This window comes from Struthio camelus, chromosome W (assembly GCF_040807025.1).
Source record: "Struthio camelus isolate bStrCam1 chromosome W, bStrCam1.hap1, whole genome shotgun sequence".
Taxonomy (NCBI): Eukaryota; Metazoa; Chordata; class Aves; order Struthioniformes; family Struthionidae; genus Struthio; species Struthio camelus.
In genome coordinates, this window is record NC_090981.1 from 33792658 (window position 1) to 33817047 (window position 24390).

General features: G+C 37.4%; 1 protein-coding gene across 2 annotated transcripts; it reads right to left on the bottom strand.

Moving 5' to 3' along the window:
* Positions 1–2818: 2818 nt before the first annotated feature.
* On the bottom strand, positions 2819–24326 carry LOC104150327 (arylsulfatase K). 2 transcript variants are annotated; one of them, XM_068925416.1, is made up of 8 exons: positions 24168–24326; positions 21321–21450; positions 19083–19242; positions 12943–13225; positions 8877–9048; positions 7331–7555; positions 4891–5115; positions 2819–4804 (listed from the first exon to the last, which is right to left on the bottom strand). In XM_068925416.1, the coding sequence occupies exons 1-8, from the start codon at positions 24309–24311 to the stop codon at positions 4527–4529; spliced, it is 1617 nt and encodes a 538-aa protein (XP_068781517.1). In that variant the 5' UTR covers positions 24312–24326; the 3' UTR covers positions 2819–4526. The 2 variants fall into 2 exon arrangements, with proteins under 2 accessions (XP_068781517.1, XP_009682819.2); XM_009684524.2 differs by lacking the exon at positions 24168–24326 and adding an exon at positions 23556–23690.
* Between the last annotated feature and the right edge of the window lie 64 nt (positions 24327–24390).

Here is a 24390-nt window from a genome sequence, read left to right on the forward strand (position 1 = left end):
ATACATTTAGGCTCTCATTAATGTTACTAACATGGGGAAAAGAGGAATGTCAGTTCAGGGAAGGGCTCTCAGCTGTGCGGGGTTTCACTGGTTCTTCAGCAGGACTTTTTCTTGTCTATTCTCAGTGACAAAACAGCATTAGGACTAAGGCTCATAATATCCATGTTCTGTCTGGCTCTCACCAACCTATCCAATAATCTTCAAAAACTTATCTTCTGTCAGTGCTTCACTCTTTTCTATGGGTATCATGTATTAATACTTTTTCTTATTATGTGCTTATGTTGTGCCTTAGTTACTTGTAAAGTTTATCAGAGCCTATCCAATAGGTATCTGTAGCATTTCAAACTGTATGAGCTTCCTCCTAGACAGTTAGGCTTAACCAGGCTTTACCTGGAAGAGACATCATTGTCAAAACAGTAAGCTTGTGTTACAGATCTTTTTACAGAACCTCATTATAATAATTTGTGTCTACTCTTACTGGTGCTCTGAAATGGTTTTAATGGTGGGTAAAGCTGAAAGCGTGCTTTGTAAGTAGGATTGAACTTTGTTCAGTGAAAGAAATAGTGGTTAAGTCTCATCACCACCCAGCATGCAGAAGAAGGGCTGTAAAAGACATCAAGGAGGCATTTGGTCCAGCTCTCTGATCTAGTGCAGAATTGCGCACACCTTGGCTATTTTTTACAAATATTTTTTCAACTTATTTCTAATAAAGTCCAGGGACAGAGTTTCCATAGCTACTCTAGACTGTCTGTTTTAATGTTTAACTATCCTTATAGTTTAAAAAAAATTCAAGGTAGTTCAGCAAAACAGCCCTGCTTGAAAAAATGGATGTTTCTTTTTCCATTGTTGGTGACAGGGATTTGCCATCTTCTTACGTAAGCCCTATTTATATTTGAGGACTTATCAAGGTTTCTCTGTCTGATGGGTGAAACAAACCTAATATGAGTTACAAGTCTCTTATTTGTATTATTTTGCTCTTGGCCATTTACATCCATCTTAAATTACAAAGCCAAGAACTGGAGATAATACCCGAAGGATTCACTAGCGTTAAGGAGAATGAAATAATTACCTCTTGTGTCCTACATATAACGCTCCTTTAAATCATTCTAGAATGACATTTATTTCTTCTGTCACCACATCATACTGTTGATTCATACTCAGCTTCTGGTTCACTAAAATCTCCAGACTTTTTTTTTTTTTCCTGCAACAGTGCAGCTTAGACAGTTGTTCACCATTTTGTTTTGCCCTTCCTTTTTATTGTGACCTTTAATAAATGCATTTTGAATTTTATCTGATTGATTTCAGATAATTTTTCCAGCTAATCAAGACTACTTTGAGTTTTAGTGCATTTTCAGAACTAGCTCTCTCAGGGTGCATTTTCACATATTTAATAAGCATGATGTGTACTCCTGGATTCAAACTGCTTATAAAGACAGCGTTCAGTGTCTTATAAAGACATTGAACAGAGCTAGATTAAATTTCAGCAGGGCCTATTTCAGCCACCTTCCCACTTTTTAATACCTACTACTGAATTTGCTTTCAGCCAGTTGTGCACCTACCTTATATTACTTTAGTCTCTATTTCTGCAGTTTGCTTAAAATAAGATCAGGCAGGCCTTTGCTTAAAGCTGCATTCAAAGTCTAGATATATCTACTGCTTCTGGCTATCCTGACAAAGAAGGCTGATGATTGTTTTGATGTAATTTGTTCGCATATTCACATTGGCAGTGAATTGCACATTCACTGCTGTGTCCTCTAGGACCTTGTATTTACAAAAATAATTCCCATTTCTATCTTTCAGTACACTGGTACCTCACCTGTTCTTGTGGCATTCTTGAAGGTAATCATAAAGGTTCACAAGCTCTGTCTTTAGCAGTCTAAGGTAAATTTCATGAGGCTTTGTTAACCTGACTATATCTAACTTATGTAGATATACTTGACCCTGTCATAGTTTCTCTTCAGTGTTAACATTGCATAATCTGTTTAGTGTGATCAAAGAACAGATTTTTTTTCCTTTGTTAGCTCACCAAAATTTCCTTGTTGCCAACCTTATTTGACTTGGGTTATGATAGTGCAGATGCACTACCAGGAGGAAGGCAGAGTAGCGGAATATTGCCACATTGTTAAATGTATCCATATTGAACTTAACCTAGTTTAGTTCTGAACCAATACAGGTAGGTTGCTTATGTGTTGCAAACTGATGCAGTATCATATTAGGGTGCCTTTGCCTTCTCCTTTTCTAATCCTTCAGAACAAAGGTTCACACACAAAGAAATAACGCATACTCAATTTATGCTAGACAAAGTTTTGTTTTTAACAAATATATCAAAGTTTTGTTTTTAAACAAAGGTTTTAAGAAGACCAGTTACAAGAGAAATACTAGACTAGATATATATTGACTTAGGATCCGATCACACTCTTCTACCAGTTAGCTCACATTCCACAGAGTCACCTCACCTACGGACCTGACCTGCTGAAATTCTAGGTTTGCTGTCCTAGCCAGCACATTACCGGCATTTCCTTAACCATCTAGAAACCTGCTGCTATTCGTTGGAGTTCACGGGGGCAACCTGTTATACAGGATGTTATTGCAAGAAATTGAGGTAGGAAGGGTTTGTTTGTTTGTTTGTTTTTAATTTCTGCAGCTACTTCAGAGCATCACAAGCTGCCCTTTTGTGAGCCTAACCTTCACTGAAAAGCGCATTTTAAAGGCTCAGGTCTTCAGAGAAAGATAACCCCATGGCCACAGAACTGATAGAATACAATTTTCTCTGAGAATTTCCTTAAACATCCGTCATTTAAAAAAGGCACACACACATTAAAGGCTTACAATAACTTTATTTCATTGTATTCTAAACAATATATTGCATTCTGTCCAGAACTTTGGAGAGTGATTACTTAATTTCTTCCTTTCCTTGCTGCCTGAACATTCATATGGGTATATTTCTTTTCTCAATTTACACAGCTAGATTATATTACATTGCTAAGATACGGGTTTTTGTTGAAGTGATTCCATCTGAACTCATTTTTAGCAAGAATTATAATGACATACAACAGGGCCTCAAGGTTTATTTGCACTAATACTTTGTTCTTTGCTCGAAAAAAAGGAGAATATGCTAATGTAGCTGTTAGTAGTGCACAATTAGCCTTAACGTTCTATGGCTGCAAAAATATAATTAGGTACATGGTTGTGTATATTTTAGCTGTGTTATACTGTAGCAAGTAGTTTACAAAATGCACGTACAGTGCTTAGCCATCACAAAATACATGCATTTTTCATGTTTATTTTCACTAGCTTACTGTTACGGCTGAGTATTTCATTATGGATTCCAGATAGCATTTAGGTATGAAGTGTAACGTCATTCTGAGTTGTTACTATAGCAGCAACATGTGTATTCAAGAACAAGCAAATACAAGTGCTGCTGCAAGTATGTATTTCATTAAACAGAAGTTCGAGTTAATAGCTAAATCTTACCTTTTCAAAAGCTGCTATGTTTTTGCCATATCCCTGGAAAAATGAAAAATAGTATTTTTTACAATTTTTTTCTCCAAGCTTCAATTGTATCTCCTCTGCATACATTTCAGGTTCCATTTCTGCTCTCATGCATGCAGGTTAAATTTTTTACTTGCAGAATCTAACTGCAGAAGGGGGATTTATTCAATCTGTTTTTGTCTTATGCTATGCAAATCACATTAGCATTACTCAGAGAACAGTTCTAGTCACAAGTTTGGTTAGAGGGTGGGTTTTTTTTTTTTCCCTCTCTTTTTATTTCCAGTAGTATGTAAGACCAATTACCTCTTACTTTTAAGCATGTTGGCTGAACAGTCAACTATGCATATTAGGAAATTCTGAACAGCAAGGACTCATAAGTACCAGATCCGAAAGCCAGAGATTAGAAGGCATATCTTGAAAGGATGGAAACTTGCTGATGAAAAGGGAATGCTGACGTGATAAATGCCTGACCAAACTGCATTTATGTTCAGACAATACTAGCTGTTATCTTTTTGATTAAATTTGAACCTCTATAGCCTCTCTAAGGTGGAGGAACGTATACTCATTACGGGTTTAAAATCGTCTCGATCCAAAGTTAGCTCCAGCACATTTCATTACAATCCATATCCCACTATACTAAATTTTGTAGACCTTCCTTTAGTCTGTCCTTAGAAATGCAAATTCCTATTGGGTTTTAATGCATAATGCTTTGTGCATTTTTGCAATAAGCTATAGTATTCCATACAAGTAATTAATACTTATGCACTATCTTTCCTATATATACTTAAATGTTACAGAACTACAACATCTGGTACAATCTAGATTTGGTGAGCCAGCTAGTTATATAGAATGCTTTTGGCTTTCTAACATAAAGATATAATTTTGGGGGCATTTTTTTTTAAATACCTAATATAACACTGCAACAGTAATGCTGTACTTCAGGTATTAAAATTACAAATACATAATGTTTTCATATGCTTAGTTGTATTAAATCTGCGTTGTTTTGCATACACAGTCAGTAGCTTATTTATTTATTAGTTTTCCCTTTGACTGAGCCACTTGTCAATTGCATCCTCATATTTTTTCGGTTCCTTTAACCAGTCTTGATGCCACCTGAGGTTGGCAATAACATTTGAGTAATTCTGACCCAGACTTTGTTTCCAACTGATAAATTGTCTCTTGTTATACTCCTGAACAGAAGAAGAAACTTTTGGATAGTTTACTACAGAATGAAGTATTTTGTCCAAGGAATGCGCAACTACTGGGAATTTCATGGCAACATTTTTTAGCTCATCTGGATCAGTAGAAAGGTCTGGAACAAACAAAAAGTCAGTTAAGAGCCAATTTACGTTTAGGCAAATCAATCAACCCATCGGGACATAAAGAGTTACAACATACCAAAAAGTTGTGGAAGTACTGAATGGCCATCTGAGTATGTGATATACTTCCATTTGTCAGTTCGGAGCATGTAAGTGGAAGAATTCACATTGCAGCCATGGAACTCACTCAATATCCACGGGGGCCGAGGCCTCCTAGACAACACTTCATTTTCTGCCATTTCAAATAACAGTGGTGTAAGAGAATATCCACTGAGGTTCTGCGGGACAGGAATTCTTGCTATATCTAAGCAAAGATAAACAGAGTCAAAATGCTAGTACAGTTACCTTGATTAAAAGGGATCAATGGAATATTACAGGCGTTTGAACAGCAATTCTGCTGCAGTAATAACACATGCATTTCTATTTATTCTTCCTGTGTAACACAGGAACCTGAAGATCTGTGAATAATCCTGGCATAACCATTACTTTGCTAATAAGCGTGCTAAGCTCTTGTCTAGCATTCTTCAGCAGTGTATAACAAAACACTCTACAAAAAGTGGTGATTATAGTTATCACCATCTTCCAGGTAGGGAAACTGAGGAACAGGGCCACTTGCTTCTCTGGTAGGGCTGGAAATAAAGATGCTGTCAGAGGTGATACCAGTACAGTGCACATATGGAAAACACTGTAAATTACATTACAGCCTACTAGATGGCCCTCGGAAGATGCTCTAACACGGATAGGCCCCTGTATCAACTTACGTGGCAAATGTCTTTCGCTCCCAAAGATCAGGTCAATATCGGAAGTTTGCAAAGATGCTTCAGAGATGTTCTGGAAAGCATAGTGGAGAATCCCACCCATGTTACATAAACTTTGGTGCTTCCTAAAAATGGAGTATGAAAGTACTGCTATTTTTAAATCACCCTTCTGAACATAGCATTTAGTCATTCAAAATTTTCTGTTTCACAGATGACTGTGGCAGTATTTTATCTCCTGTTCTATGAGGGGTCGTTACTTCATTTCTTACAATGATATCCAGTGCATATAGATTGCCCATAGGTGACTTTTTCCTTTTAGCAGCGCCTATCTTCCTCCTTCTCCTCTGTTTTGTTTCTACAGCATATACAGCTGTCATTAATCTGTAGCTCTTGCTCTAGTAAATAAAAAGACTTTAAGGCTGCATTTGAGTTCGCAGGAGGAGGACCTATAACATATAAACCCACTAGCTTCCAGTGCATTGGCTAAAAACCTTGAACAAATACATAGCAAGTTTGAACAAATGCAAAAGGGATATGTGCCTTCCTCTTCTGGCATCCGTGATACCGTAATGGTATCAATTGCGGTCACCACATTTTTCAAACGCAAAGAATTTTCCAGGCTGCTATCTTCCATAGCTCCAGCTTTTCCAGTGGAGCTCCAAAACAACTTCCATAAAGACCAACAAAACCAGGGCTATCTGGAGGAAAGGTCATGCTATGTCCTGCTAACAGATGGAAGTGCCGAAGCACTCCTGGATGAATCATCTATATCACACAGATTCTGCTGGGATCACAAACATCTGTACTACATTTTGTATGGGGTGCAGCTAACCTCAAGTTCAGTAAGGGAGGGAGTATTCCGCAAAGCCATTGGACAGTGTCTTAGGAGCGAATGGTGCCTTGAGACAATGCAAAGCAAAGGGATTACGTTTATCACAAACAAAAACTTGCAGTCTGTTTCCTCACTAGCGAGCGTTAGCATGCTTCTTGAAGGGTTAATATTTGACAGAGATGACTTTTCATGTTTTCTTGTTCACCTTGATTTATGTGCCCTTTTTTTGACATTCAGATTACAGGAAGAGGGAACTGATAGAACAGAAGGAAAGAACGTGCAGCGTTTTAGGAGAACAAAAAAGAAAAAGAGACAAAAAGGAAGGGTAGTAAATCACTTGATCAAATATGTTACTTGGCAAAGAGGCACAAGTAAGAAGAAAGGTTTTCACTCTTTAATTGTGATACCAACAGCTTATATAAAGGCCATATCTGTGGCACATTCCTTTATATACAGGTCCCATCTCGGAATTTGGAACAGAGAAAGAAAGCCAGTCAGGTATAGGCTATTTTCAACTGGCCAGCTGGTTTGAAAGTTTTGAGGAGAGGCAGGCAGATACATTTATTTATTTATTTACAGGAAAGAGCTTGAAAGAGGATTTCTAAAATATGTCTGATTGGTTTTTATCTTATAAATACAAGAAAGATTTTTAACAAATAATTCTATATATAGTCAGTCTCTGTAATTGTGCTGATGATATTAACAGTGATAAGGAACATCTTCAGCTCCTTTACTTAATTCCTATATCCACTTTTTGCATTTTATATTAATCTGAATGCACGTTCCTCAGATGAAATGTTGTTTCCTATTGTGTTAGGACTTCTAGCTTGCTTCAGAAAGTGGAGACCTAATTCTGACTGTAATACAAATGCACAATAATAATTAGTAACTAAAAAAACTTCAATTCCATTTGTAATGATGTGACTCACCAAGCATAGTAGGATAAATATCCACAAGCGATACCATATTTGATATTTGCTGCTGCTGTTTGATGCCTGGCCCCATAACTAAGAGAGGAACATGGGAACTTCCTTCATACATGCTCATTTTATAGAACTGCCGGTGTTCCATAGCAAGTTCTCCATGATCTGCAGTGAATATGATTATTGTTCTTTTAAGAAGCCCAGTATCTCTAAGAGCTGAAATAATCTCACCTGCAGCAAGAAAAAGATATTGAAAAAATGTGTTCAAAATATTCCTTTAAACTTCTGTACCTGCAGAGCAGCATATAAACTCTGGAGGATCCTGTTCAAAGGCCTTGAAACTCCTCTCTCTGCCACAGAAGGCAGAGCCCAAGGACTCCAGTCCAGAACAACACATAGGAGTAAATGAGGTTGCAGGGGTCTGCCTCTTGGTGAACTGCGGAGGGAACTGGAACAACAGCCGTAAAAATTTCAAAGGGCTAGGATGTACCAGAGGATGAGATGCATTTTTGCTACAGGAACCTTCGGATAATTTCCATCATAACTAATAATAGATAGTTAATGCAACTGAAGTAAAATAGAGCAGCAGAAGTCATGATACTAGATTTAGCATGACAGACTTCTGAGGGTCCTTGCACCTTATCAGTGGGTGTCTCCCTTTCCTGTGCCTAATTCCCCACAGGAGTCCTTACACTTACACACAAGGAAGGTAGGGCCAGGATCAGTGAAATCTATAATTAAGCAAAACACTTACACATCTTCAATGTTAATTCACTGAGACGATTCTTGTTTAAAGAGACTAACTACAAACTTAAAATACATCACTGGATCAAATCCTAGTACAGAGTTACTCTGAAACATCTTCATTCCCTTAAGCCTGCCAGGCCCCTGTTGATCTCTTTTCTTTCACAAACGCAATAGATTAATCCTGTGCATCTTTAAAAAAAAATTACTTAATTATTCTAACATTGCTAAAAAGATTAGCTTATTTATTCATGAATTTCATATTAGAATACAAATAAATTCTTGTTCTTTTACTGTCACTTCTCAGAAAACTAAGAAATAAAACACTGTGAATTAAGACCAATTTGCATTGTAATTTTTATGTAAGTAGACCTTACAACAAACCAGAAAGAATTCTGAATGCTTAATTAATTTTTTTTTCCTTTTCAATTTTCACTAATATGCTGGTATACCCTAATATAGAAGGCTTGCAAAGCTCACTGTATTGTTTAATCCAGGAGTAGCAGTTGTCATCCATTCCATGATCAATCTCTGCATATGACATCCGTCTCCACGGAAACTGCCTGGGTCCCCAAACTTATGTTTCTTTCCAGCTTTTTTTTTTTTTTTTTTCTTGTTAGTACTTTTCAGCCTGCCCTGAATTCACATAGCGTGAAAAGCTATCCAGTTATTTATCATATAAATTGATTAAGCAATATCTAGAGTGACTTATTCCCAGATCTGAACTGTTCTTTTCAAAAGACCCGCCATAACAACATTTTCTTAAAACAAAACAAAAAACCCCACTGTATTATGAAACATGACCTACCAAGCATGGCATCTGTCTCTGCACACATAGCATAATAAAATGCTCTAATATTTCTCACTTCTTCCTTTGTAAACTCTCCTGTGCAATTCTTAGTATAAGATGAATAATAGTCTACTGGATGCATCTCTGAAAGAGAAGACCACTTGGGAATTTTAATAGCTTCATATGTTACCTAAAAATAAGTGAAAATTAAATTACTTTAGGAAGTGAACTTTTTTTTTTTTTTTTAAACAAACACATTTAAATTAAAAACTTTACAGTATAAATTAACAGTACTCAAGTTCTGGTCCAGGAAACACCAGCTGCTTATCTGTTACATGGTACTGCTACCTCCTCTGTACTTTTCCTGTCTTTTCACAGGTCATTTAGTTAGACAGGAGGACTATAAAAATCAGTTAGAAACTAAGGCTAGGAGCCCAAAATATGTGCTTTGTCAGCTGATATCTTTTTTGAGAGAGAGAGATACTGCAGAACAATTTTCTAGAACTGTACTCTAGAGTAATTACAGAAGTATTGGCAAAGTGCCTCATTAAAGGATAACTATGAGCCATATGTATCAAAAAGACTGGATGCTATCGGAGCCTATAGAGCAATATGGAAATTTACTGGGAAGGTCTCCAGAAGAGTGGGTGACAAGTCTCGGTATCTTAATAAAAAGAATTCACTAGGGTAGTCCAATTTTGCAACACAACTCTGTTTCTAAAGATGTCAAGGTATTTGGTTATAAAGAAGAGGTGTAAAATCAGTTTGAAACTGAAAAATAAGAGCCAGTCAATCACATGTGATGCTAGATTTGTATATTCAAACTGTCATTTACACAGAGTTTGCGTGCTTAAGTACCAGCTTTAGCGTTTCAAATTATTACGCATATATTTTGCCGAGGCAGTCACACTTGTAAGCATTCTCTTAAGTATATAAAGTGCTGCTAATTACTTCTAATTTGCAGATTTAAAGTACAGATTACTACAAAGCAGAAAAGAATGTAATCCTAACATGGAAAATTTTGACTTTATTTAATAATAGAAGCACACCTGTTGTTCTCTAAAAAAATATTCTCTAACAATCAGAGCTGAAGCCAAGATTATGACGATGCAGAAGCAAGTTCTGATAAACAAGCAAATCAAAGACACTAGATATTTTTCCTTTAAGGTACTGAAAAACTCAACAGGTTGTGTCAAGACATGTACAGAAGAGTATTTACAGCAGTGTGCAATATAATCCAAAAAGATACACTAACAATTTTTTTTCTGTGTTTTAATGACAATATTACAGGAAAGATATTTCACAGGCCCTAATGATGTTAGATGCTAAAATTACTCATACTGCAGTGAGATATGCTGACTGAACGTGTACATCTAATACCAGAGAGGGAGAGACTGCATGAAGCTTCCACTTGATCTGCTTCATGCCTGTGGGAAAGCTGTGATTTCAGAAGTGAGAATTCAGAAGCAGAAAGAGCTCTCCAGGCTCCAGCTGCTCCTGCAGTTGGGTGACCAAAGTCTCCCTCACGACTTTCTTGCCTATCACATGCCCAAGTTCCACATCCGTAGAGAGCACGTTTTAACCCAGACACGGTAGTTTTAACCCAGACACGGTAAAGACAGCACTACTTGCTCTTCAGAGATTATATAGTCAATTCTCCTTTATCCCTGGGAAACGTGATGCTAGCATACCCCATGTAGTAGAAGATACAGAATAATATGCTTAGACCTCAGATAAAGATTCCCACTCATATCATCAGTTTGGTCCTGAGTCCTGCAGGACTTCTCACTGGCACTCCCGCACCAAGGCTGATTTCACATGCAGCAGCTCAGGTGTCTGGGCAGCGCATGCCCAGGGCTGCGGGCATAGCTCCATGCTTGGGTTGGCCCCATGCGTGCACAGCACTTCTCCCTAATTAAATAACTAAGACACTTAATGTCCACTTGGCTCTGTGCAGCACAAAAGTAATCAGATCCAAGTGGGCCCTAAAAACATTACATCCTCATTTACTGGTGTGACACTTAAACCCTTGCTGAGCCGAACTTGGATTTGCCGAAAGGCAGCTCGGATCTCTGTGTTTCTGGTATGGATAATTAAGAGCTGTCTGGACAGCCATCTGCATAGTGTGTAGCTCTCTGCAGCATGATCCCTTTGACTGCATTGGGCCTTATTCCAATACCTACAAAGCCCTACCTTCCACAACAGTCAGTCTTCTCTCTTGAGTGACCCAAAAGGCACATGAAGTCACCTAAAGAGCTGGCAAGACAGCAAGAGTTGAAGCACCCACAACACAGTAATAAAAACCAACTTTACAATACTCAAAATAGATATACCAAAGCCAAAGTTTCCTTAGGGCCTATAGGGAACTGGCTACAAGAAGAAATCAAGCAAGATGAAGTGACAGCAGACAACTGCTTCAGACATCCTCCCATCACTGAAGGTCCTTGGACACATTGAGTCACGTTTTAGATTCCTCAAGTGGTATTTATTAGCTGCTCAAGTTGTAACGGCAGCAAAAAGCGTCCACCTCCAGCCATGACTGGTCAGAAGGCTGAACCCTTCCTTTCCTATCGGACTAGTATCTAGTTTTAAGGATTCATGAAATGGTAATCCCTATGCTTGCTTGTTGTAACTCATATCTAGGAAGAAAGCCACATGCCCTGAAAAGGTGCCAGCTGGTACAAAACGTAGCAGACCATCTGCTTAGCAACACAGGGTTTCATAAACATACCATGTTGATACTCCACTCTTTGTTAGGTCCCCAGTAAACATATGATTTAATTCAAGTTCTTCATCCTTGCACTCAAATTTCTCCGTGAGATTGATCTTTGTTATTTTCAAAGATTGCTTCTCACAAAAGAGATCGATTCTAGTAGAATCGGCAAATGGTCAATAAATGGTACTATGTGCTTCGTGTAACTGAGCACGTACACGTAGTGGTGGAACGGACATCAAGGAACCAGGAAGTTCAAGTACCTGACCTGGATTAAGTTTGACAAACACTTGCCAGAGACCTTGTTGCTAATCTGTTCTAAAACCCACTGAAAGAAGATACTACCACTTCCTGAGAAACCTCTGTCCTAGCAGTTAGCACCTAGGAAGTTTTCCTTAATATCCAACCTGGACCTTGCTTTTGGCAAAAAAAGATGATTCTTTCCTGCTCTTTCTCTCCCCACAAACATCTGACCATTTCTAGAATAAAAGAATCCAAATCTTTTAACCTTAACTTGCATATCCCTTTTACTAAATCTCTGCATTTTTGTTGCACTTACACAAATAGATATTGCAGTTCCTCACAGACAAAAGGCCAACAAAGTTATATAAACTACGTATGTTTTTGGAAGTAAGTGTAAAGTCTTTTCAAATTTAATTCTCAGTTCTTCAGCTACAGAAAATCTTAATGCCTTTTATGCAGTGAAAGCTGTGGTAATCTATTTATAGTTTTGTGACAGATAAGAGCACCTGGAGACCACACAAGAGACAGATTAAAAGTGTTTAGTTCTTCTTCGGGATGGAATGGTATCTGTTGGCTTTGCACACATTAAAATAATGGGACTTTTCTGCATTCTAAAAAAAATGGAAAGAGCTAGAGTAGCGAGGAAAGCAGTTAACAGAAGAGATAGACTTAAACTGCATTATTGCTTTAAGTTCTAGCTTAATAGTCTAGGCAAAGTTAATCTCTCACTGTAAAAATCAGACTGATTTCATGTAACATCATTTAAAACAAGCAACGTATGGAATATGTTATAAACAATGAACTTGAGACCATTACTGGGTATAGTAACTATTCCATAGTTTAATAGATAGTTTAATATATATTTCAAGGCATTGAACCAAAAAATTCTTTACTGAATCAGTGACTACTGCCAAAAGACCTTTTCTTTTCCCCATAACCAACAGAAATTCTTCACTTCTATTTGTTCTATCTTAAACTGGAAATCTAATTTCTCATCCAAATATTTCTTACAGTTCACTGAAATATGAAAATTAAGTGTGACCTGAAAAACTGTTATCCTGTGACAAATAAAATAACTTTCACAATACAGTTATAAATGAATTTATACTAAATTCCATCTTCACATACCTTTTCAAGCCAATAGGGAGATGTTAAAAATGTAGAGGATCCAAAATTTTCTCCTGTAGAGGGTGACGGATATGGATGCGGTAAATTTAATCCCAAGTAAAGAGCAAACGGTTGAGTGAAGTTAATGGCTTCCTCCCTTATCCAATTTACTGCTTTATCAGTGTTCTGCCAATCTGCTTCCATCACTCTCACATGCGTCTTATTACCGCTAAGATTGACCATGGGTCTCCCTTCTTGTCGGAGCAAGAAGTCAACGTCCCTGGTCCAGGCCTCCACACGGTTACTAAAAACATATATGCAAGATACATATTAAGTGGAAAGTGTTTTCTTCTCTTTTCCTCCAAGTAAAAAGAGTTAAGGACTCCTGATGAACTTGTCCTACATTTGTAGCTGCGTTCTGTTTGTAACTTCTAGATAAAGGAAATCATTACTACGTTAACCGATAGTTATTGCATATTTATAGCTGTAGTCATTTTTTTCTGCTTCTGAATCGTCTTTCTTTTTTACAATAACTTCACGTCAGAATGGTTCATCTTCCCACCTCTGCAAGATAACATTCAGAAACAGCACCTGCATCTTGTTGACCTCGCTCTACATTTTGCCATTGATTCATATGCCATTTATACGGTAAATGGGGCCTTGGATTTTTGTTATTCAAAAAAGTCCTTTGGGAAGTAACCTGCCTGGAGTAGCTGCCTTTAGAAGCAAGGTTTGTTTTTTGGATTGTACTTTTACAGCTTTTTTAAACACTAACACTTAAGACAAAAATCCCCTAGAGTGATTTATCCTGTACAATTCCTTTTGATGTAGTTGATAAATACTATCAAGAATAGGGAATAACGGAGGAAAAAAGGCTTTAGGGAGAAAGGAAGGGGAAGAAAAAAGACACCACTTTAATGATAAAATATTTTTGGAACAGATTTTCTAATATCATTACAACTGTTGCCTCTCTGAAACACTCAGAAATCTGAGCAGCAGATGTCCTTGTTTCTTTGCCAGACTGAATAACACCAAAACTGTCATAAACAAAGGTTGGAAAGAAAAATTCCATTTAAAATCTCTACTAATCTTCACGTTGTTCATGGTAATTTTAATATTACCATAGAAATGATAAAAGAAAACATGCATTTGCTCAAAATTTGATCATGTACTTTCATTAGAACACATCATTATCAATATTTAAAGAACATCAAAACGCTTTCATACTCCTAAGAATTTTATCTGTATAATTTTTATCTTCCAGAAAAACTACTAAGATTATCTGTAATAACAAAAAATATTGTATTGTTTTAAAGCATCATTTAGATTTACATGTGCTTTCAAGAAAAAAAGGCTTAATCAAATTACTCAGAACAAATTCAATTAGCTAGATCACCTACAGAGAAATATATATATTTGATAAATATAAAAATCAGAAGACAGTAAAGGCTTATGCGTGTATAATTGCATCTAATGTCATAATGTTTATTTATACAGAAAAATACATTATTTAGGCCACAGACCTGTCTGACCATCCACTCAGAGTGAGGTTAGGACCAAGCTAAAAAAAGAAAAATGCAAACCAAAAAAATCCCTCAGGCCATTTCCCCATTCCAGCGCAACACAGATGATGTCTTAACACATCCAAGAGGAAAAGGTATCCTCTGGCAGAGGAGGAGAAAAAGATATAGTGTAATACAGGTCTTCAAAAGACTAGGTGGAAAGGGGGAAACAAAGGGGCAGTATTAAATTCAACTTTGAATTTAAACAGAAAGAGGAAGGACCGGACAGGTAATTATTTAAAATCTTCAAAACTGAATCCCAACTCTAATGAAGAGGGATCATATCTCCTTTGCTAGTAGACAGTACTCTAAAGATAACAAGCATAGAACAGATAAAGCCAGTAAGAAATAAAGGATGGGAAAATGACAATTTTAAACAACAAAGATAAAGCTTAATGAATTACTATTATTATTAATCTAAGTGAAAATAATCATATGCTAGTCAATACCTGTATTTATTTTAAATCTTCCACGAAGACAGCCACTAACATTCAAAAAGACAAACGGAGTCTTTTTGACAGATAGGCAGCAGAGGCTTCACATATTCAACAGCAAGGAGGCTGATGATTTAGACCTTTCTTTGTATGTATATAAGTATGCATATTTGTACGTATTCCTTTGTAAGTATGTCCTGGCAGCCATTTTCCTCAAATCTGATTAATCATGCAGCTATGATTAATCATTGGACGAATAAGTCACATTCAAATAGATACTTAGTATATTTCATTATGTATTTCTCTTTTTAAGATATGTAAACTTCCATATCCAAAGGGAGGATTTATTTGTCTTTGCAATGCACTATTTGCCAGAGCTTAGGAAAGAACAAAATCTATTTATGCCATACAGCTTAACAACTTAATATCGCAGCAGAGAAAGTTAACCATTCTTTTTTTATTAGGTAAATATCTACGTGAGGGTGTGGGAGCAGTGTTTTTTGTTGTTTAAGCAAAATTCACTTAAGAGTTAAGTTTCTAAAGAGATAATACTGCCCACTGTGTCTTGTCAAATCACTTTTTTTGGAACTAGCTGGTCTCCACCGAACCTAGCATTCATCTCACGCTAGCTGAACTGTTCTATCTCCCTTCACTAGTCTCCATTTTAACAAGAAATTAAAGCAGCAGGACACTTCTAATTATTTCAACAACAAACAGAAACCTTCATTACAACTCTGCTACACTATCTATAGGTTACTTAATTGGCTACTTAGGATTTTTAATGTCTGCATAGATGCCAGGCTAGGAATGAGATGTACATTTTCTCTAACTGAGGAATTTTATTTGCAGCTTTTATTTTTTAAATGAAAGAAAAATGTGTAAGCTCCCATTTTCTTATTCCTTGTGTAGGCATAGAAAGGCTGACTAACCATGTATTTGTTTTAGTTTACTCTTAACCTCCACTCACGTTTATTCAACTAACAATAAGGGCTTGATCTTGTTAAGTACAGATCTCAAAATCCCACTGAAAGGAAAGCTAAAAAAAAAAAAATTAGGACCACTATAGTATAACGACCTAAGACAAAAGATGGTTAAAAAACTGCAACACCATATACTTCACAGTATCTTTCCGTTACCTTTGAAGTGTCTATGAATTCAGCCTCATGAGATTAAGAACTATGCGATCACATTACGTGATTACATGGCTACATCATAATTGCAGCTTTCATTTAATAGAAAAAGTTGACTCTTGAAAGTAATAAAAGCCCATGAGTTTTATTATATGACTGGAATTTGAACGATGTCACAATACTTACCTAAGCCTGCACAAAATTTGGAAGAACTTTTACTATGGATATGAACTTTCCTGTACATTGCTAGAGGATGTCGACATCCATATCCATTGCTTGTGGGACTCAAACCCCATCACTACAGCAGATAAATCTATACGTTGCAGAGTGAGAACGGTCATGACTCCATTGATATTGATGCTGCTACAGTTTTGCAGAACCTTGAATGGGCTTAATCTGTTTCTCAATCTGTAGTGATTTGTAACAAAAATATTAAGATTGGTATGAACAAAAACATGCAAGTATGAAAGTGCTAGAAGAAATAAGTATGACAGCAAGGTAAAGCAATGACATGCATCAGGAACCACAGACATGAACGACAGCAGTAAAACAGGTAAGCGCTGAGGAAGGTGCTGTCGGCACTGAGACCTCAGTGCAGATGACCTATCAGCAGAACTTGCACTCCAATAACAGAATGGCAAGAAGGCTATAGTGCACCAAACTTGCCGTTCCTCTTCCTGTTATTCCAACAAGAAAAGAGAATACAATCAGAAACCCACAATGAGGAAACAAAAGGGGCTACAACCTTGCCTAAAGTTTCTGAAGCCTGAGGTAAGAAAGATTTCGAGGCAAAATATCACGCTATAGCAACCTATGCCAAAAAAACCCAAATCACTTCCTCATTGCTGATCAGCAAGGTATCAGGAAACACACCAAGACCTCATCAGATGGGATCCCTTGTCCTATCACATGCAAGTAATCTTGTTCACACTTCCTGGACACACATCTTGGCTTTTCTGAGTATGTAGGCGAGTATGAGATTGTGAGTGGGCAAAGTCTACTAACTTAGAAAGTTAAACAACATAAAGATTACCTTCCTCTTCTGTATAGTCTCGCATTAAGGTTTTTTTTTTTAAATTTATTGCAGTAAAATAAAATTTTGCTGAGTACCAAGGACTACATATATTTTTTCCACTTTGCACTCCCCACGCAAGAGACTTTGCACTGAAGCGAGAATCCTTCTATATTTTTCAGGTCAGACAAATGAAAGGAAGGTTTTCGGAATCCAGATATTTATGTGTGACCAACCTTTTCTTCAGTGCCACCTTTGTTTTCTTGTAATCATTTGAATAGCCAGGACATTCTGGAATTATTTAGAGCTGCTCTTCTTTAAACCTGGAGTGACTTAAGATTAGAGACAAACATTTCAAAGTTATGACATTTCTTCTATCTCAGTGAAGAGCAGGGTGAGTGTATGCTATACCATTTAGACAACATAAGATTTTCTCCGCGCAAGAGAGAAGTGGAAGGGTCTGTAGAGTAATGCAGATAATTTTCATTTTTCAGAGTAATTTTTATTTACTGAAAAACTGTTCTAAAAATGCCTAAGAATGATGCACCCACAGAACCACTTCCGTCTTGCATTACTAAAAGTTCAAAATCTTTGCTTTCTCAAAGAACAGTTCTTCACAATGTACTGTGAGGTGCCTGTCACAGATCAACCACACTCTTCTAAACAGCACAAATTCCTGGGGCATTTACAACAAGCCATCTTTAGCCTACAAGAACGCAAACATCTATCGTTCATATAAGCAAACACCACGAATCCAAATAATATTATAAGCAGATGACTTTTAGCATGTTGTATATTTAATTGTATATTTTCTTACTGATAAAGAGAAGCGTTAAGGAAAACGCAGTCTTCAAATAAGATTCTAAAGCAAAAAATCTGAGGTAGAACACTCATCTATTCATAGCTTAGATGGCAAACTATTAAGAAGAGGTGTAGACAGAGACAACAGAGAAGCATTAGTAGTACTTAAATATATACACTGTTTAGTAAAGGAAATAAACATGAACATCATAAGCTTTTGCTGCAAGTCTATACTTGAATAATCCCTTATTTCCAGTATAGAACTGACACTTGGGGGCGGGGGGAGTTTTTCCTTCTTTTTTAGCCAACTGAAGCTGGGGAATTTTTATTAATTTAGGCAGCTAATTTTCTTCTTAAGTGAGTAATATTTATAATGTACTTCGTCGATGAAAAGCAGTCTGTAAATGCTACATACTACTAATTATTAATGTGTCCTTTCAACTTCTGATTGTTCATTGTAGTTGTGGAAGGGAGGAAATTATAAACTAATCTGAAGGCACCACCAGCCTAATACCAAAGAAGGTACCCAAATGGTCACATCATTAATATTTCAACAATAGGCATCATTATTAATAAGAGAAATAGTGCATCTTCCAAAAACAGCTGTACAGAAGGAAGCCACTATATTTTGTCCCAACTACCTAGACATATTATGCTTATTACTTTTTGAACATAATGCAATTGGTCCCTAAAGGTTTAGATAATTTTCATAAATTGCTTTCATTGTAGTCTTATGTTAAAAAAAAATTTACAGTATTAGAGGTTCAGTGCGAGTCTATAAAAATATATAGCCTTAAAAAAAACCCTCCAATGTTTTGTGATTCTAGATTTAACGCTCAAATATTATAAAATATTTTTTCTGTTCTGCTTTTCCTACACTGCTAATTTAATCAAGCCAAGAAGTCTCAAGGAAAGGCAAAAATAGCTTCTGCGTTTCCTTTGGGAGCAATATCAGTGATCAAACATAACCTTCTTTCGTGTTGGGCAAAACCAAAATTTTGATCTTCATCTTCCAGATAAAAGCAAAAGACACAGCGCATCTGCATGAGATATGCTTGCTTCTGCATAAAGTTGCAGGACAGAGCCTTGCTAGGTTCCTAACACAATCCTCTTTTAAATAAAAGCTACTACCATTTCAATCAGAGACAGAAGCCACTTGCCAGACTATTAAATGATTTATTCATTCCTGCCCCTACCATAACATGACAATTTATCTAATTACCTCACTGAATGATGTCCAGAAGTATAGTCCAATTTCCCATACTTCTGTGTGTGGTAGCCATGCTTCTGCATGAGATCCATCCACGTTACATAATCTGGATCTAGGCCTTTGAAGTTATTCCAAGATTCAGTTAAATGAGTGAAAAGACCACTCCACATAGCTGGAAAAAAAAAAAGATTTTTTTTGTAGAGTAACTGGTACTTTCCATCTAAAAATAAGATGAAATGAGATGAATATACTTCAGAATGGCAACCTTCTTGTTATTGTAAAGGTAAAAAGTTTACACTGTAAGCCAATAGACAGGAAATATAAATTTCTCATCTCCTGAATCTTATTTTCATCATCAATATGAGTAACAAATAACATTATTAATCTCCAGAAGCCTCAATCAAGGAACAAGGTCTCCATCTTTCTGGGTGCTAGACAGTCATTAAATCAAGCTTTTTCTCTCAATGAGGAAATATGCTTATTGATTGTAGGAAAAAAAATGCCACAGTGGTACAGATCCTGATGAAACAGTCATGTATTTATGTTTGCCTCAGAGCATCATCTCCCCTCACTTTAGTTAGATTTTTTGTGAATTTAAATTTAAGTGTATTTGGGGAGAGAATTAGCGTATATTGTTTTTATAAATATTATATGCTCTCAGTTTTACTATTTTTATGTAATCTGCTTCGCTGCCAAGTGTTAAAACAAAGGAAGGCCAATAAGAAAAGAAATCGAAGTAAGAGTTGCAAAGGATCTATAAGAGTATTTTACTGAAATACCCCTATAAGAGTATTTTACTGAAATACCCTAACTGCCTCTTTGCAGCTGGTCAAGAACGATTTACTCTTCCCAATGATAATTTGGGGTCAAAGGGAATCCTAAAATGAAACTGGGCTATTCTATGAGCAATAGAAATGTCCTGTAAGCACTCAGAGCGTAATCCCATACTATGGCAATACTCTCACTCTCCTCGCCTACTGTCCACAGCAATGCCTCATATCAACCCCAAGTCCTCCTTGGCTACCCTCTCTTCTACTATCATCTCTGACCCCTCCATGATAGACATACCCTCAGTTCCTTGCAGGTCTCCAAGCTACTGGGTAAATAAGAGATGCCTCACTGGTTCAGAGCTATACTTGTGATGACTGAGTGGTGGTCACGATCATGCTGATGGACCATCTGAAACGCTAAACAGAACTGATGATTTGCTGAATTCTCTTCCTCACTGGGAGCGCTAGTTGCTGTTTTCACAAAAATTTTTCAAGTTAAATAACCTAACGGGAGATTAGTGTTCTAAGCAATTGAAACTGGCTAAAGGCTCAAAAATCACTAATGAGAAAACAGCACGTGGACCAACAGCATGTTCATATAATCTCACTCGCTTAAAACATGACCCTGAGAAACAGAAAGAGGTACTAGGTTATGCATAACTGGAATACAACGCTAGATTTGACAGCGTGTTTCTGCTGCAGCCAGGACAGGTTGCTTCTTCCAATGCAGGCCTGAGAAAAAGGGGGATCTCCTCTTCAGCTGTAGATGAAATTTCATTTACTTCACCTCTGGAGGGTCTTTGCAACAACTAAAAAGGCTAGAATCATTTTAAGATATAACTTTTGATTCAAGGACATAGCTTCCTTCTAAATTTCCAGCAAATTCTCCAATTGCAGAATTGCACACAGAACACTGACTCTGATTGCAGCAAATAAATAAAAATACTGAAGTACTCAGTTAAAGCTATCGAAAGATATATTATGTATTCAATAGAGTGTTTGGAGTAAATGTGCCTTGAAGACACTGCTAAAAGCTACTCATTTATTCAGCTATTATTATTTAATACTTTTTCCTGACAGCAGGAAAGAGACTTATTACCTTTGTGCTGGGAAGGCAGAGTAGTTCTGAATGCAGCTTCAGCACTGCAGCAGGCCAACTGACAATTTCAATACAAATCCTGAAGATTTTTTTAAAATATTGAAGCTTCAGAGAAGTTTGTAAAGCAGTTTGGGAGCTCAGAAGTAGTTGGAAGAAGAAAACAAGAAGGTTGAAAGGAAGAAGCATGAGAAGCACAAAACAGAAAGGACCCAAATATCAGAGGACTGTATAAATTCAGAAATACACTGAAAAATTCGGGTCTTACTAAAAAACAAAACAAAAAGACCTAAAACTGATGTGTGCCCATCCTTAGCATACATTTAAGTTGACAAGCCCAAGAATCTATCATTTTCTTTTATATGATATTTTGTTTGATCCTACCTGCCCGGGACGGACAACAAATTGGAGAATTGGTATAGGCATTGAGAAAGACAGTGCCATATCTCTTCATAAAATTTATAAAAGGCAAGGCCACAGTCTGATTTCCTGGATAAAATGTCAAGCGTCCATCCTGCAATCAAACAGAAAAAAAAAGACTACATAAACAGCATTATCCCAAATCATTGCTTGCAGTAATTCTCACATTCATTACCCTGCAGTTGTATTACGGAAATGCTGCCAATTTTACTCAAGTATGGAAAAGAAAGTGTTGAGAAGGCTTTTGTTAGTTCAGTATGAAACGAATTACTCACTAAAAAATGTTAACTACTAAAGATAACTGTACTTTTTCACAATAAAATTACTTCCTTTGTACTGCTATATGCATTCTAAGCTTCAATTTTTGCAGGAATTGTTTCTCCTTTAGCGTCCTACCACAATGCGTTAAATAGGAGTAGGCATGGTAAAAAATTAAAAGGAGTCATACAGAATCCTGGTGCAGACTTGTACACTGGTATGTATGCCTGTGTGTTATGTGTGTGTGTGTGTGTGTGTGTATGCCTGTGTGTGTGCGCGCGCGCGTCACCAGAATAGTGTCCCTCATCCCTCTCCTTCTAATAAAGTTTTATCCACACCATGCCTCTGTGAACTTATTCCAAATTACATCCAGGAAAAGTGATTAGCAAGCTGAAAGGAGGCAATTCTCCATTGAAACGCAATCTACAATGGCTCCCTTGTAATACTTTACTGACCCTTCATTTTATCCATTTCTTTAGCAACGATTTTAAATTGATGACTTTAAAAAAACCAAAAAAACTCAGAACTTTTGAATCAATACTTCTACCGTATAAAATTAAAAATGACAGGAAACCAGGTAATTGTACACAGCCTTGTTTTAGGTTACTGTCTTTTTCCATCGCTTGTGTCTCTTCCTGTGGTTCAGTAAGATGTCTTGACTCAGCCAGCCTTAAACTATACTGCTCTTTGTTGAAAGGACTGTTGACAGTGAACCTGCAAAGACTTTCATAGATCTCCCAAGTAACTCTAGGCATCTGAGTAACCCTCCCCCAAATTTGGGACAGTAGCATGAATAGCTTAACATATGCATAGCTTAAAGGTCGTGTTTTGCACAGCATTTAGTTTGCAAGAGCAAGTAGGCAGGGATTGGAGTGCATCAAACTCAAGCTACAAATCCACCAGCTACTGGCTCATTTGTACCAAAGACTATGTACAAACGTGTACAAATCACCACCTCAGACTCTGCGCCATAAACGCTAACATGTAAATTCTTATCTCTAAGACATATAGTCAGTGGACTATCCTACTAAATACTTTAAATTATCTTATTTTTATTAGGGGAGAATAGGTCACATATGAGAAATCACAGTAAAATAGGTGATAAATGATTGTTATTCTGTGGTAACTTACTTGTCCACCCACGGCCTACAAGCATCAGCAGCCCACAAAAAAATGCTCCGCAGGCCATGTACTGAGCCAGCCTGATTTGCACAACGGGTTCTTGATCTCTGCTGGACCCAGTAAGCATCATTATACGACATTTAATACAGAACTGCACAGTGACTTTTACTGTAATTTTTTAATGTGAAAAACACGGAAAATAATTACTTAGTGAGATACGACCTCTTCAACAGAAAATATTTAAGTGAACTGCCACTTTTCTCCTCCTGAATCATTACCAACAATCAGCAGATATGGCCAACAGCAAATCAAAGGCGTTGCTTTCTCTTAATATTGAATAGGCAATTTTATTCAAATAAGAAAAACATCCTGACTGCTTCATTGAAGCTTCCACCTGGAAACAGATGGAGACCTTTGACTATCCACTTCAAAATTTAAAGAAAAACACATACAGTCTCAAGGGACGCAAGACTAAGGCCTCGCCATCTATGAAATGTCACCTTCAAAATAATGAAATGTATAAAACAGTTGCAAATTCCTCTCTAGCACGTGAGTAAAAGTGAAAACGCCAAAGGACAACAGAAAACGCTGTTAGTACTAGGCAAGTATCTATTGCGAAGCAGATAGCTTTCAGAAATGGCGCGTTGTTCTTAATTGTTCTTGTACAGAACATCACAGACAAACATCTTTTTTTTTTTTTTTGACACTGGAATATTTGCCGCAGCGAACATACAAGCTGGTTGCCTCAAGTCATTCTTGCAAGGACACCACCAATGCCTGGAAGATAGTCACGAGTGTCTTCCTGTTTGGAATACATACCAGAACCTTATTTAGATTTGTCTGCACCTTGAGCCAAACTGGCCCTTGATCAATTCTCCAAACCAAGCAAGGCTTTCCTCAAAGTAAAACCTCGATAAAAACATTGGCAGCATTCTGTATGGATAGATCTCTTCTCTGTGGTGAGGAAAGGGTAAAAAAAACAAAAACAAAAACAAACTTTCTTACTCTTTTCAGATTTAGTTAAGATCAAAAATTATAAAATAAAATGTACTACATAAAATTCCATGAAAAAATGCAGAAGTACAGCCTTAGTTTATACACTTTCTTTATATAAAATGACCAATAGTTCTGAATGCCATGGCCAACTGTGCCGTCTTTAACCAGAGGAAATATATTTAGTATATGTGTTTCTGAATGAAAAAGATATTCCTTTTTTACCCCTCTGCGGGATTAAAACAAATTTCGGAGCGTAATAAAGCCACCAGAAAGTTAAAAAAGCATCCCTGCCGGTTCCTATACAATTTTAGTTGTAGAAACCCATCTGGCAAATTTATAGCGGTTATAGTCATTAAAAGTCCGGCTACGAGGTCCACACACCAACATGCGATGCCCACAAGTTTAACTTGCCGCCCGCCCCGCCTCGATACTCACAAAGGAGTCACAAGCCACCAGCACCACGCTGGGCCGCAGCCGCCCCGCAGCCCCCGCCGCCCCCGGCAGCAGCAGCGGCAGCGGCAGCAGGAGCAGCGCCAGGCCGGCCGGCCGGCCCCGGCAGCCCGCCGCCTCGCCTCGCATCGGCCGGCCGCGGCGCCCCGCTCCGGGCAGGGCGGGGAGGAAGTAAGCCCCCGAGAGCAGCCAGCTCGCCCTCGCCGGC

What these genes read in the sequence shown, in the direction of transcription:
- LOC104150327 (XM_068925416.1), bottom strand. Translation starts at nt 24,311, where the DNA reads ATGCGAGGCGAGGCGGCGGGCTGCCGGGGCCGGCCGGCCGGCCTGGCG. An exon ending in TTGTTGTCCGTCCCGGGCAG is followed by an intron (nt 19,243 to 21,320) that starts GTAGGATCAAAC and finishes TTTTTTTTCCAG; the next exon opens with CTATGTGGAGTGGTCTTTTC. An exon ending in CTCCCTATTGGCTTGAAAAG is followed by an intron (nt 9,049 to 12,942) that starts GTATGTGAAGAT and finishes ACTTATTTTTAG; the next exon opens with GTAACATATGAAGCTATTAA.